At 55.9% G+C, this 15206-nt stretch overlaps 1 protein-coding gene across 8 annotated transcripts in view; it reads right to left on the reverse strand.

Moving 5' to 3' along the window:
- Positions 1-2450: 2450 nt before the first annotated feature.
- The window catches only part of Arhgef10l (Rho guanine nucleotide exchange factor 10 like), a 136753-nt gene continuing 123997 nt past the window's right edge, over positions 2451-15206 (reverse strand). For all 8 annotated transcript variants that reach the window (XM_023722456.1, XM_004637682.2, XM_004637681.3 and 5 more), the window contains 3 exons: positions 10665-10839; positions 4544-4666; positions 2451-3480 (listed from right to left, as the gene is read on the reverse strand). In XM_023722456.1, coding sequence (XP_023578224.1) covers positions 2942-3480; positions 4544-4666; positions 10665-10839 — 837 coding nt within the window. In that variant the 3' untranslated portion in view covers positions 2451-2941. The remainder of the gene's footprint in view (positions 3481-4543; positions 4667-10664; positions 10840-15206) is intronic.

The raw sequence follows: 15206 nt of genomic DNA on the forward strand, positions 1-15206 counted from the left end.
CAGTCACCCCATGTGCCTAGCCTGGGCCTGTCCACCCCCAGATTCTTGCACAGCTCCTCCTGGTCCCACCACCTTCCTGCCCCTGCCTGTGGTTGACCCTCTATAGGGCCCAAAGCAACAGATGGCATCTCTCAAATCCCTCCAGCGACTTCCCACACTACCCAGCAGAGGCCGGGTCCCTCTGTGATCTGACCACCTCCCACGCCTCCACTGTGCCTCGGCTCCCAGCCTCGCTTCTCCTCTCACTTCACACTTGCCCGGAATGTTCCCTGCCCTCTGTCGGCTCCTCCCTCAGGTCTTTGCTAAAGTGCCACCTCAGGGAGCTTCCTGACTACCCTATGCCACCGTCATAGAGCCTGGCACTTCCTGTCTGTCCTCTCTGTCATCACTAAACACCATCTGGCCGGACCAGGGTGGACAAGGGTGGACAAGCGCGGTATTTATCTTGCAGATCATATTCTTCCTGGTGCCTCCCGGGTTCCTGCATGTGACAAGTGTTCTGTACACAATGAAAGACACCCCTGGTTCCCATGGCAGGGACTGCATTACCCTTTTGCTGGGCACAGAAAGGTTATTGTTCTTGCGGGGTATCACACAGCTGGCCGCGAGGAGCAGGCAGCGCTGCCTCTGCTTTGTCGGCAAGGTCTGCTCCTGCAGACCTGCTACTTGCAGTAAAGAGCATGTTCAGCAGCAGACAGACTGCAATCCCGAGCTGGACTTCAGGCCCAAAGCTTCCTGAGCCAGTAACTTATACTCCGCCAGCCTCGGATCCGCCGCAGGCAAAAGGAGACAGACAAAAGCAGCCAGTCAGAGAGAGGTCGCAACCTCAAATGCGCTGGGGACCCAAAGCGCCCGGGCTTATTATTACTCTTATCAATATCTAAAGCGAGCTCTCCTCCCGCATGCCAGGCACATCCGCTGTGCGCCTCAGGTGCGTTTCCCACGCTCCCCCATAGCCCTGGCTCCTCTTTGTCGGGAGATGAGCTGTTGACTGCTATGATAATTTCACCACAATAGCCAAGTCAGTCAGTCCCTTCAGCAGAGAGATGCTCTGGCCCCGGATCTAAGAGACCTGCAGAGTTATTGGCTGCTGGCTCCTACACAAAGGAAGAGCCCTCAGAGAGGCAGAGGCAGGAGGACTGCAAGTTCGAGTTCAGCCCGGGCAACTTAGCCACTCGGCTAGACCCTGTCTCATAATAACAATGGGGAAAGCCCTGGGTTCAACTCACAGTATTAGGAGCATCGGAAGGCGGTGGGGAGCCTACTTAGCAAAGCTGGGTAGCTGTGGCACCTGCAGTACCAGGATATAAAGACTGGCACAAACTCAGCATTAGGGACATGGAAGGAGCTTTCTACAGACTGGGCACTGTTGACCCTGGGCAACCCTGTAAGGTGTCACCTTCCTGGTTTCAGAGATGAGGAGACCAAGGGACAGACAGTTCCAGAATCACAATGGGTCTTCAGTGGAGCTAGACCTGAACACAGGCCACCCACTGCAGAATCCAGGCTGTCCCTGATGGTCACTCCCCCAGGAAGAGTCCAGGACAGCATTGGGCTCATGGAGTCATCGAGACAGGGGATTCGGGATCAACTTGAGCAGTGTGAATGGGAAGAGGCACTTGACCCCACAGCACTTGGAAAGGATTCTCCTCTCCGTGAGAGGTGGGCAGGGCCTGGGATGGTTCTTTTAATACAAAACGAGAAACTGAGGCCTAGGGAAGATAGGTCAGGTCTGAGCTGCAGTCTGTCAGTTTGGGAGTGGAAGGCAGGCTCCACTGAGTTCTGAGCAGCTTTAGAACTCTTAGCTAGGACTGAGCTGGAAGTGGGAAGCAGCCCCACTTACCCATCCCCCTCCAGAGCATCCTCAGGGAAGCTTCCTCCTTGCCCCATCCTGTTGCCACGGCAACAACCACAGTGCCTGGACCATATCCTGCACAGGGCATCCAGCTGCTGAACTGCCCTTCAGTATCTCTTCCCTCGCTGGCTTGCACCATCAGACACCAAGGTCACCTGCCTCCACGCCCTCCTAAAGCTGGGGCCCCCCAACCTTTGCCCCAGACAAACCATTAAGTGCCCATCTTGAGGACGACAAGGCTTTCTACCATGACAAAAGTGGCCAGTCTGAGTTGTCCCGTCTGTCACAGCTGACCCCATGGGGCTCTTCAAGCCGTGCCTAAAGTACGGCTAAGGTGACTGAGGGATCAAATTTTAAATCTGATTTAGTTCTAATTAATTGGGAAATTAACCAGCCACATGTGGCTACCAAGGACCATGCTGGAGAGTGTAGTTCCGGAGCCCGCTTCCCAAGCAGGCCCCCACCGTGCACCTGGCCTCCTGCCCTCCTGCTGGTAAGAGGGCTGCTGCTCCTGGCCCCCAGCATCCTATCCCCACCCTCAGCTTTTCTCTGCATCACCCCAATCACAGCTCAAGGACAAAAACCCTTGTCCAAGTACCAATGTATGTCTTGCCTTTTATTCCAGCATCTCCCAGAACTCCAATATGTACAGACTGTATTTATACACATATAATATATACCATATATACGTATTTATAGCTATTCACACACCAGCCCACGCACTCACTCACTCGTACACACCCTTCCCGGAGGGCCGTGTGGCCCATACCAGTGGTACCAGGCTCGCCAGGCAGTTGTGAGGTTTTGTGGTTTTTGCTTTTAAAAAGGCCTTTTCCTCCAGATGCGTCCTTTTCCCCCTAACCCTAAAACTCTTCTCTAAAACACTGAATTTTTTTTTTTTTTTTTTTTCCAAATTGATGAGGTTTTCCTCAGCTCTGCCAAGGCAGTTTCTGGAGAATCCAGGCCTGTCGCACAGCTCTGTGCAGGTCCTTGGGGCTGCTTCCTCCCAGCGCTCCCTGGTAGGGCTGGCACCGGGGCGTGGCTGGGCGGCAGGTGGGCGGCCGCCGTGTCCTCCGGGGGACAGGGCTATAGCATCAAGGGCGCCTGCCAGATGAGGAGCGTGCTGTCTGTCTCTGCGCAGGGGGCTGGCCTCGCGCTGCCACCCAGGGTGCTGCTGAAGTTGCGGTAGCCCTGCCCCCCAGAAATGATGGCCACAGAGCAGATCTCCTTGCGGTGGGCATCACGGGCGCAGGGCCGGCTGCGCACCCAGACGTCGGGGTCATCGGCCATCTCGTAGATGGAGCCGTCCTCCTCGCTGTGCTCCAGGGCCGAGCTGTCGGCAGGGGTGGGCTCCCTCATGGACAGCAGCGGGCCGGGGAGGTGGGCCGTGGAGCGCAGGCGGTACTGCAGCAGGATGCCCTTCTTGCGGGTCAGCTCCCGGCCCACGTGACTGTCAGGCGCGGGCACCGGCTCCTGGGCCTGCCCGTCCAGTTTGTCCTCCTCAGCCCGCGGTCCCTCTGCCTCCTCCTGGTCACTGCGAAGGATGTCAGGGGCCAGGATGCTGGTGGCCACAGCCAGGAAAGTCACAGGCCCACAGTGGCCATTGAGGGACACCATGCCTTTACCTGTAAGAAATGGGCCAAGGCCAGAACATTAAGCGGCCTCCTCCGATCTCTTCCCCCAGGCTGGGCTGTACCTGGGCTGGAAGAGATAACTGCAGTCTATGTTGGCCCTACCCAGGGGCCCATGGACTGGTTTTCCATGTGCCAGAGCTGCCACCAGCAGAGTGACCAGCTACAGCTCCAGGGAGCCTGGTGTGAGACTCATTGGCCCAGAGCTTCCTCTTGGCCACAGGCCTTTGCCCAAGCCATTGCCTCTGCCCAGTGCAGCTCTTCCTCAAGGCCCAGCTCCAGCCTGGCAGCAGCAAGTTCCTCCTGATCCACCCGTGGGGAGCTATTCTCCCTCTGGCCCTAGGGCCCCCCTCCACCAGCCTGGGCCACCACCCTGCCCCATGAGACCCCTGCTCTCCAAGGGAAGCTCTCTGTCCTGCTGGTCCCTGCACCCCAGGCCCAGCAGGCAGAATCATGGAGACAGGGCATGTGGGAACCTAGGAAAGGGTATCCCTGGCAGAGGACTCTGTCCCTTCCTCACCCCTGCACTCTGGCAGTAGCCAAAGGAGACCCCACTGTTACCCTCTCAGGGCAGAGGCAGGCAGGGGCCCAGAGCTCTAGCATCCAATTGTCAGAGGTCCTCCCTAATCTTGCCCTTGTTGTCCTGGGTCCCAGCGCCCCAAGTCAATGCACACTGCCCCCTAATCTCAGACAGATATTTGTATGTGGTCCTCACGAGGAGCCAGGCCCAACCTAGGGGCCCTTGGTTACTTTTATCTCTGAAGCAACTGCCTGGGGAGGAGACAGAAGAGTTCCAGAGGAGACTCTGCCATCCTCAGATGTCTGAACTAGCGCACAGGTCATCTGGTCAGTCTATGCACCCTTGTGCCCGTTTGCTAGATTGGAAAACTGAGGCTCAGAAAGAAGGCGTGAGGCAATGGGGCTGTGGCCCTGGAAGTACCGCCCAGATGACAGGAAGCTAGAGGCCGGAGCCCTCGCCACCCAGCAGGAAGCATAAATGTCCAGACAAACAGGTCACCTCTGCCCACCACCCCTGCAGCCCCATCCTGTAGCTCACCTGTGATCTTGGGGATGCCCTCCAGCCGGGGCACAGGCAGCAGGACGATGACACCCTGGTCAGTGCCCACCCAGAGCAGACCCTGGCAGATTAGGAGGCTGGTGACACACAAGTGCTTCTGGCCTGCAGAGATGAGGGAAATTCAAATCCGTGCCATGCACCGCGGTGACAAGCCCAGGGTGTGCGTGGCATGAGGCTCCGGGTAGCGGACCTCGAGCCTGGGCCCACATCAGCATCTCTGGAAGGCTGGAAGGCTGACCACACAGACTGGGGAGCTGCACCCCAGGAAGTCCCAGGCCAGCAGGCCGCACTTCCTGGTACTCCGGATCATTCCAAAGCTCGCGCGCCTGCTCCAACCCACCATCAGCGGCTGCAGGCATGATGCGGTTCCCAGCTCCCAGAGGACCCCGCTGGCACATGCTGGGGCAAAACTGCAAATGACATCAGGCCTCTGACACAGACATGGACACGTGATGCCCCAGAGCAACAGAGTCTCAAAGGAGGCAGCGGCTCGCCTCCTCCCTGGGCTACAGACAGCCGTCCAGCCCAGGTTACCCATCCAGCCACTAAGCACCCAGGAACACCCAGTGCCCGAGGCACAGCGGGGACCACCAAAGTCCCTGCTCTAGAACTCTCTGCCATGGTGGGAATGCATTCTCCCTGCTGCCCCGTTCAGCGGCTGTGGGAGCCCTGTAGCCCTGGGGCAGAGAAAATGCAGCCAGGGGACACAGAGAGGGAATTCTTCATGTCATTTTAATCATGGCTACTGTATCAGACGGCACAGTCCTAGAGAGGGGAAACAGGAAATGAAAAGGAACAGGAGGAATGTAAAGGCTTGGCAGAGGATGGGCAGGCAGCAAAAAGCCGATGCCCCTCGACGGGGGGGAGGCAGCAGCACCAAGACTTGAGTCAGTACCAGGAAGACGGCATGCGCAAAGGCCTCGTGGCAAGGGCGCAGGGCCAAGAGCACAGCAGGGGTGACGGGAAGGTGGGTGGGGCAGGGAAGAGCACGAAGCTTCATTCTGACCCCATTGAGAAGCTACTGGGAAAGGCAAGCAAGGGAGGGAAGTGACAGGATTTTAGTCGTGTGTCCTGGATGCAGGTGTGGGACAGGTAACCTGCAAGGGGCTACTGTAGCTGCCACAGCAGATAATGGAGCTGTGATGTGGTGGCAACAGTGAGCTGATGAGAAGCAGCACATTTGAGATGTGTTCTGAAGCAGAAGGACAGATCTGTTGACACACTGGAGTGGGAGGAGAGACAGGACAGGGACCCAGGTCAGTGCCAGCCAGGGTGAGCTGGTCCTTAGCAGTGGGGCCCAGCTGTGGGGCTGGCAGCGGGGTAGCTGAAATCCACATGTGCGGCTGAGACTCAAACCAGACAGCCAGGAGGAGCCAGCCACGGGTAGAAAGGCCACACTGCAAACTCTAGAAGCCACGTTCCCAGCGCAAACCACACCAAGGACAGCCTGAGGAACATGGGGCTCCACAGGAGGGGCTATTCACATATGGTGTTGGGGGGTCAGGGGAGCTGGGGCTGCTTCTCACACCTGCCAACCAGAAGGGAGGGCTGGGAACCAAGGATGGGTAGCCTCCTAGCCAGTAGCAGGTGGGAAGAACCAGGGTTCCATTCCATCCACCTCCCTGTCCTCATTCCTTGCCCTCTCTTCTCCATGGAAGTCAAGGCCTGATATTTTGCTCTTTATTTTTGTCTGCCCTCCCAAATGTAAACTTCCTGGGGCAACTCCCAGCCAACGACTTTGGCTCACAATGGAAACTCAGAAAGCATCTGTGATTAGAAGAGTAGATGGATGGATGGGATGGATGGATGGATGGATGGATGGATGGATGGATGGATGGGATAGATAGATGGATGGATGGATGGATGGATGGATGGATGGATGGGATAGACGGATGGATGGGATGGATGGATGGATGGATGGATGGATGGATGGGATGGATAGACGGATGGATGGATGGAATGGATAGACAGATGGATGGATGGATGGATGGATGGATGGATGGATGATGGACAGACAGGTAGATGGATGGATGGATGGATAGAAGGATCAGACAGATGTATAGATGGACAGACGGATGCATGGATGGCTGGATAGACAGATGGATGGATGGATGGATGGGACAGATGGATGGATTGGACAGATGGACGGATAGACAGATGCATGGATGGTTGGATGGATGGATAGATGGATAGACAAATGAATGGATGGACAAATGAATAGATGGGAGGATAGATGAACCGATGGACAGATGGATGGATGGACAGATGGATACGATGAATTAGACAGATGGATGATGAACAGATGGATGGACAGACGTTCAGATAGACGGATAGATGGGTGGATGGATGGATGGACAGACAGATGGATAATGGATGTAGAGTAGTGGAAAGACATCAGTGTTGATGTCCTTTAACAGCTGTGTGAATCTGAATACGCTTTCTTTCCCAAGTCAATAATATTACATACTCATCTTTCTCAGTTTTATGATTCCAAAGTTTATACAAATACATATATCATATGCATGTGCACACTCTGCTGAACTCAAAGCACCAAATCAGTAAATGGAGACTATTAGTATAATGCTGATGACTTAAAGGAAGTCTTAGGTGAGTTCTCCCAGAGCTGGAAACCCACAAAAACAACAAGGCCAGGAGAGAGAGCGGCGGGAAGCTCTCACCGCCCTTTCCACGGCTGGCCGGGGCCTTGAGACCAGCAGTTTCCTCCCAGCGCCTCATCTACCCCTCCAAGGCCTGCCAGGCAACTGAAACCCCACAGATGAAAGGGAGAGAGGTGAGCGAGAGCCCAAGCAGACAGTGGAGTTGAGCAACGACGACTTCATCTTCAGCTCCCGTTCTGGGGCCCGCCCCTCCCCCTCCGCCTGCAGGAAGACAGCCGGGCATTTCACAAACAGTCCGAAAGGCAAAAAATTCTAATGGTGGATAAATATTTTATCACAGAGACTTAATGCAGCTGTGTGCAGCTCACCCAAGCCATCTATCTGGAGATATACAACTTTAAAAAGCTCAGGCTCTCAGAGAACATTTTATTAATGACCTGTCTAGTTAAAAGGAGGAGGGAGTTTAGGTTAAAAAATGCATTAATACCAGTCGGGTACTCGAGTGGAAGCAAGGGTCGAAGGAAGCGAACGTGATAAATTTTTAACATGCCCTAAAAAAAAATCCACAGAAGAGGAACAAATTTATTACTAATTATGCAATTATTTCATTTGGTGGTGTGGGGGGAGAAAAATACTTAAAAGCTTATTTAAAATATCTCTGATAAAGAATTTGAGACGCGGGCTTTGTTGATCTTTCGTGGGGCACCACATGGGAGGATCTGAAACCGTTCTTCAGTCTCTAGCCGTCGCCTCCCGGCTTGGCTTGGGGGTCAGGGAGCCCCTGGCAGCTCTGAGGAGTCTCAGGTGGACCTGGCCTGGCGGGGTCCCAGGCCTCCAGAATGGCTGGGTGGGAAAGATCGGGTCTGGGCATGGGGCTGGGGGAGCCCCACATGCGGGAAGCTCAGCCTACACCCAGGTCTCCGCAGGGCCCAGCCCAGGGGAGGGGCCGCTCCTGCCTGGGTGTCGTCACCAGAGCTCTGACGTGGAGGACCAGGGTAAGGGGCAAGGAGTCCCTGTAGGAGAGCTATAGTGACAGGCTAGTGTGATGGGGCAGGGCAGGGACTTGTAAGGATAATGCTGACTGGGCTAGGGAGATAACTCAGTGGTCTAAGCGCCTGCCTGCAACCCTAGCACTAAGGGAGGCTGAGGCAGGAGGGTCACTATGAGTCCCAACTGTGTGGCGAGACCCTGCGTCAAAAAACAAGAAAAAAAGATGACGCTAATGACAGTAATGTCACCATCATGGCCAGAGCTGGTCCTCACATTGGCTTAAGTGATGCCCCCACCGGCCCTACTGGATGGGGTGTGAGGATGGCTGTCTAGTCACTCCTGGTCACGGCCAGAAAGTGGAAGAGCTGGGACTCCAGGAGGAATTCTGGCACAGGCTCTGGGCTGCCAGATTTGGCCTGGTGGAGCACTGATTCAAATCTCAGTCCTTGACTGCATAGAGGGGGAAACTGAGCCCTGGGAGCAGGGGCAGGCTGCCCACCAGGGCTGCACAGGGCGTCTGCAGAACAGTGACAAGAACCTGTGGGTCCCCTCCTGCTCTGGCCTTTCCTGCCGGGACATGGGGAGCAGGTTGATCCCTTAGCCTACAGGGCCTCCGTATACCTAGCTTTAGAGTGATCATGCACGCAACCAGGGCCCGTCCTTCCTTAAGGCATGCCCACAAGGAATAACCAAGCCAGCGCCTGGGAACACAGGCACCAAGCCCATGTCACTGTGGATTAACCACAGCCGGTTCTGTGGGGTCTCTCTCCAGAGGCCCCTCTGCCCGCTGGGTACTCTCCACTCTTTCTCACGTCCCTCCACCCCCACACGAGGAGATTCTGAGGATTTAAAAAGGCTCATAAGACTCTCCATTTTCCGTTGTTCCATTATGTTGAAATAATTTAGCTATCAGTAGAAATGTGGAAATATTTTTCTGATACAGAGAAATTTTTATTACAGATAAAATGAATGAAACTTGGATAATGGATGAAACCAATCGCTAACTCCATGAAATACAATGAAACTAAAGGGGAGGAAAGGAAGGAGGGAGAAGAAAAGACACCCTCGCCAGAAGTGGTAGCTCATGTCTGTAATCCCAGCACTCTGGGAGGCTGAAGCAGGAGGATCACAAGTTCAAACCCAGCCTGGACAACTTAGCCACTTAAAGAGAAACTGTCTCAATTTTTTTTTTAAAAAAAAAGGGCTGAGGATGAAGCCTGGTATGAAGGCCCTGGGTTCAATTCCTGGTATTTCAAAACACAAGAAAGGCTCCATACAAGACTCCTCTGGGTCTCTCCACCCCAGAGAGGATGGTGGAGAGGGAGTCTCTCCTGGAGCTGTCCCACTGAGACCTCGCCAGGCACCGCCCCAGCTCTGGTGGCATCTACCCTACAGCGATACCCCACCTCAGAGAGGGACAGGGCTCAGCAGAGGAAGGGTCTTGCTGAGACCACACATGGCTGAGCAGGACCCAGGATGCCCCTAAAGCCCTGCTCTTCCCCAGAACGCACAGTGGGACTCGGAAGTGGGTGCACGTGCATGTGGTAGAACACAGACTCCTCCTCTGGCAAATCTCAGTTTCTACATCTGTACTGTGGGGACAATCGCCGCTCAAGAGTTTTGGTGAAACAAGGCCTTGCCTGGAGCTCAGGTGCACAGCAAAGCTCCACCTTGTTATCACAGCTTGGGGATCTCGGCAGTGACCACTTCCCCAAGGGGACGAGTTCAGACGCAAGGACAGCCATGAGTGCCCAGGAGGAAGCCACCAGGGTGACAGCTAGGTCCCCAGCCGGCTGAGGTGCCTGCTGCCAGCCTAGTCTCCCAATCAGGAAACTCTGCTCCTGTTCAGGGTGTGGCTTTTCCCTGGCGCCAGGGCTTTCTACCTTCCCAGCTGACAGACAAGAAAAGCCAGAGCTGCAGCCTGCAGGTGGCGCTAAGGCCAGATGGAGCGAGTGGGGCAGAGATGCTGTCTGTCTTCCCTGGTTCCCCCTACAACACACCCCCTGCATCTCAGCAGCAGATTGAGCAGCCTTGGCTGGGCGACAGTAGTGTGAGGTAGGCCCCTGCCACTGCTCCTCACTTACAGGCTGCAAGGGGCCACCTCAAAGCCCTGGCCTCCTGGGCCTCCAAAACCAAAGGCCCACAAACCAGGAGGGTTATGTACCTTCCCTAGAAAGTCCTCTAATGGGGGATGCCGCGGCCGGCCTCCTCTCCTCCCTTCCTCTCACCCTGCTGGGGACCTGAGGCAGAGCTGGGCTTTGGGTCAACCCAAGCAGTGGACACCTTGGACCACGTGGGATCCTGCCTGGCTGTTCCTTCCCATGTGCCACCTCCTGAGAGCCAGGCTGCTGGGTGGGCCACACACAGAGACTGGAAGAGGACGGATGTGTGTGGAGCCCAATCCCACCACTTCCTGCCTTCCTGCTCACCCCAGGTACCCAGGACACACGGCCAGCCGCCCTTGCCCGGTGCCCATGACCACGCAGTCTCACCTGGCAGCAGGAAGGTGGTCCTGGTGGCGATGTTGATCTCCTGCAGGTGCTCCAGGGTCTCAGTATGGAAGAGGCGGATGGAGGAGCCAGAGGAGAAAGCCATCCACACGCCGCTGCCCGCCTTCACCATGTGTGTCACGCTCACCGCTTCGTCCTGGTGCGCCTCAAAGCTTTGCTGGGAACAGAAGAAGGGCTGGATGGGCCCTGGTGGGGTCCAGCAGCTTCCCCAAGCCCTGCCGCCCACCAGTACATGCCCAGCCTGAGCAGAGTCAGGCCTGGAAGAGGCCAGAAATATGGGCCACTGTGTTGGCCGATTCCCAGGGTATAAACACTACTGCCACGACCAGCCCGGGTTAGGGACATGGCAGCCCCCCAGGGCAGGGAGAAGTGGACGCACTCGGCCCACACACCCCAGGATGCCTTCCCTGGCTTCAGCTCACTGCAGGGAAGGGTGGAGCAGTCAGCCAAAGAAGCCACGGTCTGCGCACAGAACTTAAAGTGCCCAAGCAACCGCAGCTAGAGGGGGCAGGAAGGCCGGAAGTGGGAGCCAAATCCTTCTGTCACAGGGGACTCAATATGTGAAGTCCAAGCAGCTAGACCAAGAGGTAGTAGAGGAAACAGGGTCTCAGGGGAAAAGCTGGTGAACTAAAGACAGAACAGGTAAGTCTCCTCTAGAACACTGGGTCAAGATATGGAGAGAAGGGCTAGGGAGATAGCTCAGTAGAATAAGCGCTTGCCTGGCAAGCTTAAGGTCCTGAGTTCAATCCCCAGTACTGGAAAAAAAAAGATATGGAGAGAAAGGGCCTTCGAGGGCACACCGTTCTGTGCTGCTTTTATTTTTTTTTCCTTATAAGAATGAGTATAATTTTGACCTTAAAACACATACTCCCTCCTCTCTTTTTTAAAGAGACAAATGGTCAGGTTTTCCATCCTCTGCAGGAGAAAGTTCAGGGTCCTTAACTCAGCATTCAAGGCCCTGCTCAACCCTAAGCCAGCCTTTCCTGCAAGCTCCCTATGCTGTGGCCCTGGCTAAAGCCCAGGATGCCCCATCCAGCCCCCCTCTGCCCTCCCGATGCCCTGTCAAAAACACATATCACCTGTCATTGTTCAACATCTGAAGACGCCGCCCCAGAATGACACCCCGATGTCCCTGTTCCAGGGAGCCTGCCCCATCCAGTCCTAGGCCAGCCACATCCTTCTGACCGGCGTCTACAGCTGTGAGGAGCGTAGGGACACCTGCACCACATGGCTCTGCTCTGCTGTCCCCCACCCTGCACTGCAAGGTCAAGACAGAGCCCCTGGGCTTCAGCACCCTGGGTGGTCTGAGGAGTGCCAGGTGGCATGGGAGACGCAGGCGGCCACTGCACAGGTGGACATCTGGGTTCCCCTCCAACCCTCAGCTATGACCTGAGCACAGAGGACTCCAGCGCAACCTAAACACCCAGCCCTGGGGCCGGCCGGCCTCCACCACTCCGAGTCCCATTTGCAGATGCCCTGCCATAAGCACAGGAAAATGCAGATATCAAAGTCGCAGGTGAGAAGGGTGGGGCAGGGTGGGTGACTCCAGGGACTACCTGGATCCTCTTCATTCTGGTTTCCTGGCTTTCCACGTACTCTATAAAGAGCACGTGCTGGGTAGAAGCTGGAAACCACAGGAAGAGGCTGGAGAGAAAATGCTGGAATCAAACCTGCTACTAAATCTCATTTCCTCAGTAGTGTCACAGACCTGAGCCTCAGTATCCCTATTTGTATGTGGACTTTGTCCTCAGAAGCCTTGGATGGAGATAGCTGGCCACAGGCCCAGTGCCCGAGTGTCTCATTCCTTCCGCAGATGTTCTTTTTTTTAAATTTATTTGGTACAGAGTCTCACTATGCAGCTCAGACTCCTAGCAATCTTCCTGTTTTCAGCCTCCCCAGCTCTGGGATTACAGGTGAGCACCACCACGCCCAGTCTCAGTGGCCGCTCAGTGTGCTCAGGGGCGGGGCCAGGGTAGCATGTGGTACCAGGGATCAAACCCTGGTCCCTGTGCTTACCTAAGCAGGCATTTAGTCTGCTGAGCTATCTCACCAGCCCTCAGCAGATGTTCTTGAATACCTACTATGTGCTGCTGGCATGAGCTTATGCTAGAAATACAGCAGGGGACAAAAACAAACAAAACAAAAACCTTGGGGCTCAAATGCTCCCCGCGTAAGACAATTAAAGCAAATAAGAATCCCTCCAAGCAGTGATAATCACCAGACAGAAAAACACTAGAGCCCACTAAAATCGAGTGGTAGGGGAAGGTCTTTCTGATGTAAAGGACAAAGCCCTGGGATAACTGGAAGAAGGGGTGAGCCTTGCAGGCAGAGGACACAGCAAGTGCAAAGGCCCTGAGGCATAGGTGAGAATGGGGGGATCACAGCTGTAGGACTGAGGTGGGTGAGCTAGACAGAGCTCACGTCCCCCAGGCTGCCCTCAGTCTGTGCTAACCGTGTAGGAAATCTATGTATGTGCTGCAGGGAGTGGAGCCGGTAACTAGGTTTCCTTACAAAGAAGAATGGTACGACAACTGTGTGGCAAGAGGCTGAGCTCCTGGTCTGGGGACAACCACAGGGCCACCTTCCTCTCCTGCACCCCAGGCTACTCAGACTGCACTGCACAGAAGAGAAGCCATCAGGCAGGGCAAGTTCAGAGACAAGTTCAGAGGCGGGGACCATCGCCTCCCGCGGGAAGCCCCAGGTAGCCTGCTGCAGGGCCCGGGAGGGGCAGGAAGGCTCCTGGAGGCCTTGCTCGGGAGGCAGCTGAGTGGACGCTCTCAGTGCCTGCGGTCAGCGTTCAGCAGGATGGCAGACGGGGCAGCAGGACAGCAGACGGGGCAGCAGCACGGCAGGGACTCCCAGAGTGTTTGTCTGCACACTTTTCCAAGGAGCTGTGCCCCCACCCCGCACGCGAATGCACCAACACATGCACATGTGCACACAAACAGAGGGGCGTCTGTGTGCACCCAGCTCCCGCGGCCACGGAGAAGCATCTCCTGCCTCAGAAAAAGCCCAGCACACTGGAGCCAGACTCGACACCGCAGAACACTGGACCTGTGTTTGCAGCCTGCCCGCCTGCCCGTGCACTGCTGTCAGAATTTAATTACAAGAGAAGTCAGCAGTGGAAACCCAGGCTCATTCCTCCAGGTGCACAAGGAGGCTGTCTCCAGGCCCAGGGGCTCTACAGAGACCTGTGCCAACTTGCCAGCCCACAGGGGCAAAGTGGGCAGGGAGGCAGGGACAATCGGGAGGGACACCAGAGCAGCTCCAGCCCCTGCCCTCAGGCCACAGTCACCCATGGACCTGGGCCCGCTGAGCCTCCCCTGGGTCCCCTGCTCACAGGAAGAGTCTGAAGCCAGGAGCAAGACTGAGAGTCCTAGCTGTGCCTCCTGGCTCCACAGGACAAGCCAAAGAAATGGGCCCCAATCATCTAGCCCAGCGCCCAGCAGCTCCAGGCGACAGCAGGGGGCAGAGAGGCCCAGTCCTCATCGTCACTGAGCACAATGCTGACCAGCAGCGTGGCTTGTTTAGTTTGCCACGCAGGGTCGCCCTGTGTGCTCTGAAGGAGCTCAAACCGCACGACAGAGAGGCTGCCAGCTAGCACGCCCCGCCCTCCTACCAATCAGGCACTCCATCCCCAGCCTACCGTTTCACCTGTCACCCATCTCTACTCCCACTTTCAGTCTTAGAGACCCCAGAGAAGAGGCTGCCTGGCCCTCCGCCTCACCCTTGAAGAAGGCCTCTTACCCAACTGCCCCCCGCTGGGTCACTCAGGGTATCTGGAAAACCCAGTGCTTCCTGCCCTCCTGGCCCCTGAGATCCAGGCACAGCTATGGACCTCACCCCGTACCCCCAGGACCTGCCTGCTACGGTTCTGTATCAGCCCAGCTGGACACACAAGGGCCTTGCAGTGACATCCAGCCAGCCACCATATCAAGCTGTACTGGAGCCCAATCACACCCACAGCACCATGACCACAGACACCGGTCCTTGCTTAAGCACAGAGAGACCTGTGAGCAGACCCCTGCACTTTCCCTGACAGGCCTGGGGCACCGTGATTCTGATCTGATGTGGGGTGACCGGGACATACTGGTGCCACTGGGAATCGGTATTTGCTTTGTGGGAATATAAGGGGGGACAGGCGTGAAAGAGATGGGACAGCTCAACGAGGAACCCCTGTACGTGAGATGGGCCAGCAGAATGAAGTTGCTGTCATTTTACAGGACCAAAGGATCGTGAGTGGTGGCAGAATCCCCGGTGGAGGCTTTCTGAGGGACAAGACAGGTCCAAGAGTACCAGCAGGTGACATTAGCACGTGACACAGGGGCTGCTCAGGGAACACAGCACCTTCCCCAGGTGACAGGGGTCATGATGCCACAAAACACACCCAATCCCATCAGGTGGGAGAAGACATGGGGCAATTCCAGGCTGTGTGAGATCTTTTATAAGGCATCAGCTTGGGCTTCTCAAAAGAAGTCAATAATAGGGCTGGGGAGATGGTTCAGTGGAATAAGTGCTTCCCTG

The sequence above is a fragment of the Octodon degus genome, unplaced genomic scaffold (assembly GCF_000260255.1).
Source record: "Octodon degus isolate 3935 unplaced genomic scaffold, OctDeg1.0 scaffold00092, whole genome shotgun sequence".
NCBI classification, from domain to species: domain Eukaryota; kingdom Metazoa; phylum Chordata; class Mammalia; order Rodentia; family Octodontidae; genus Octodon; species Octodon degus.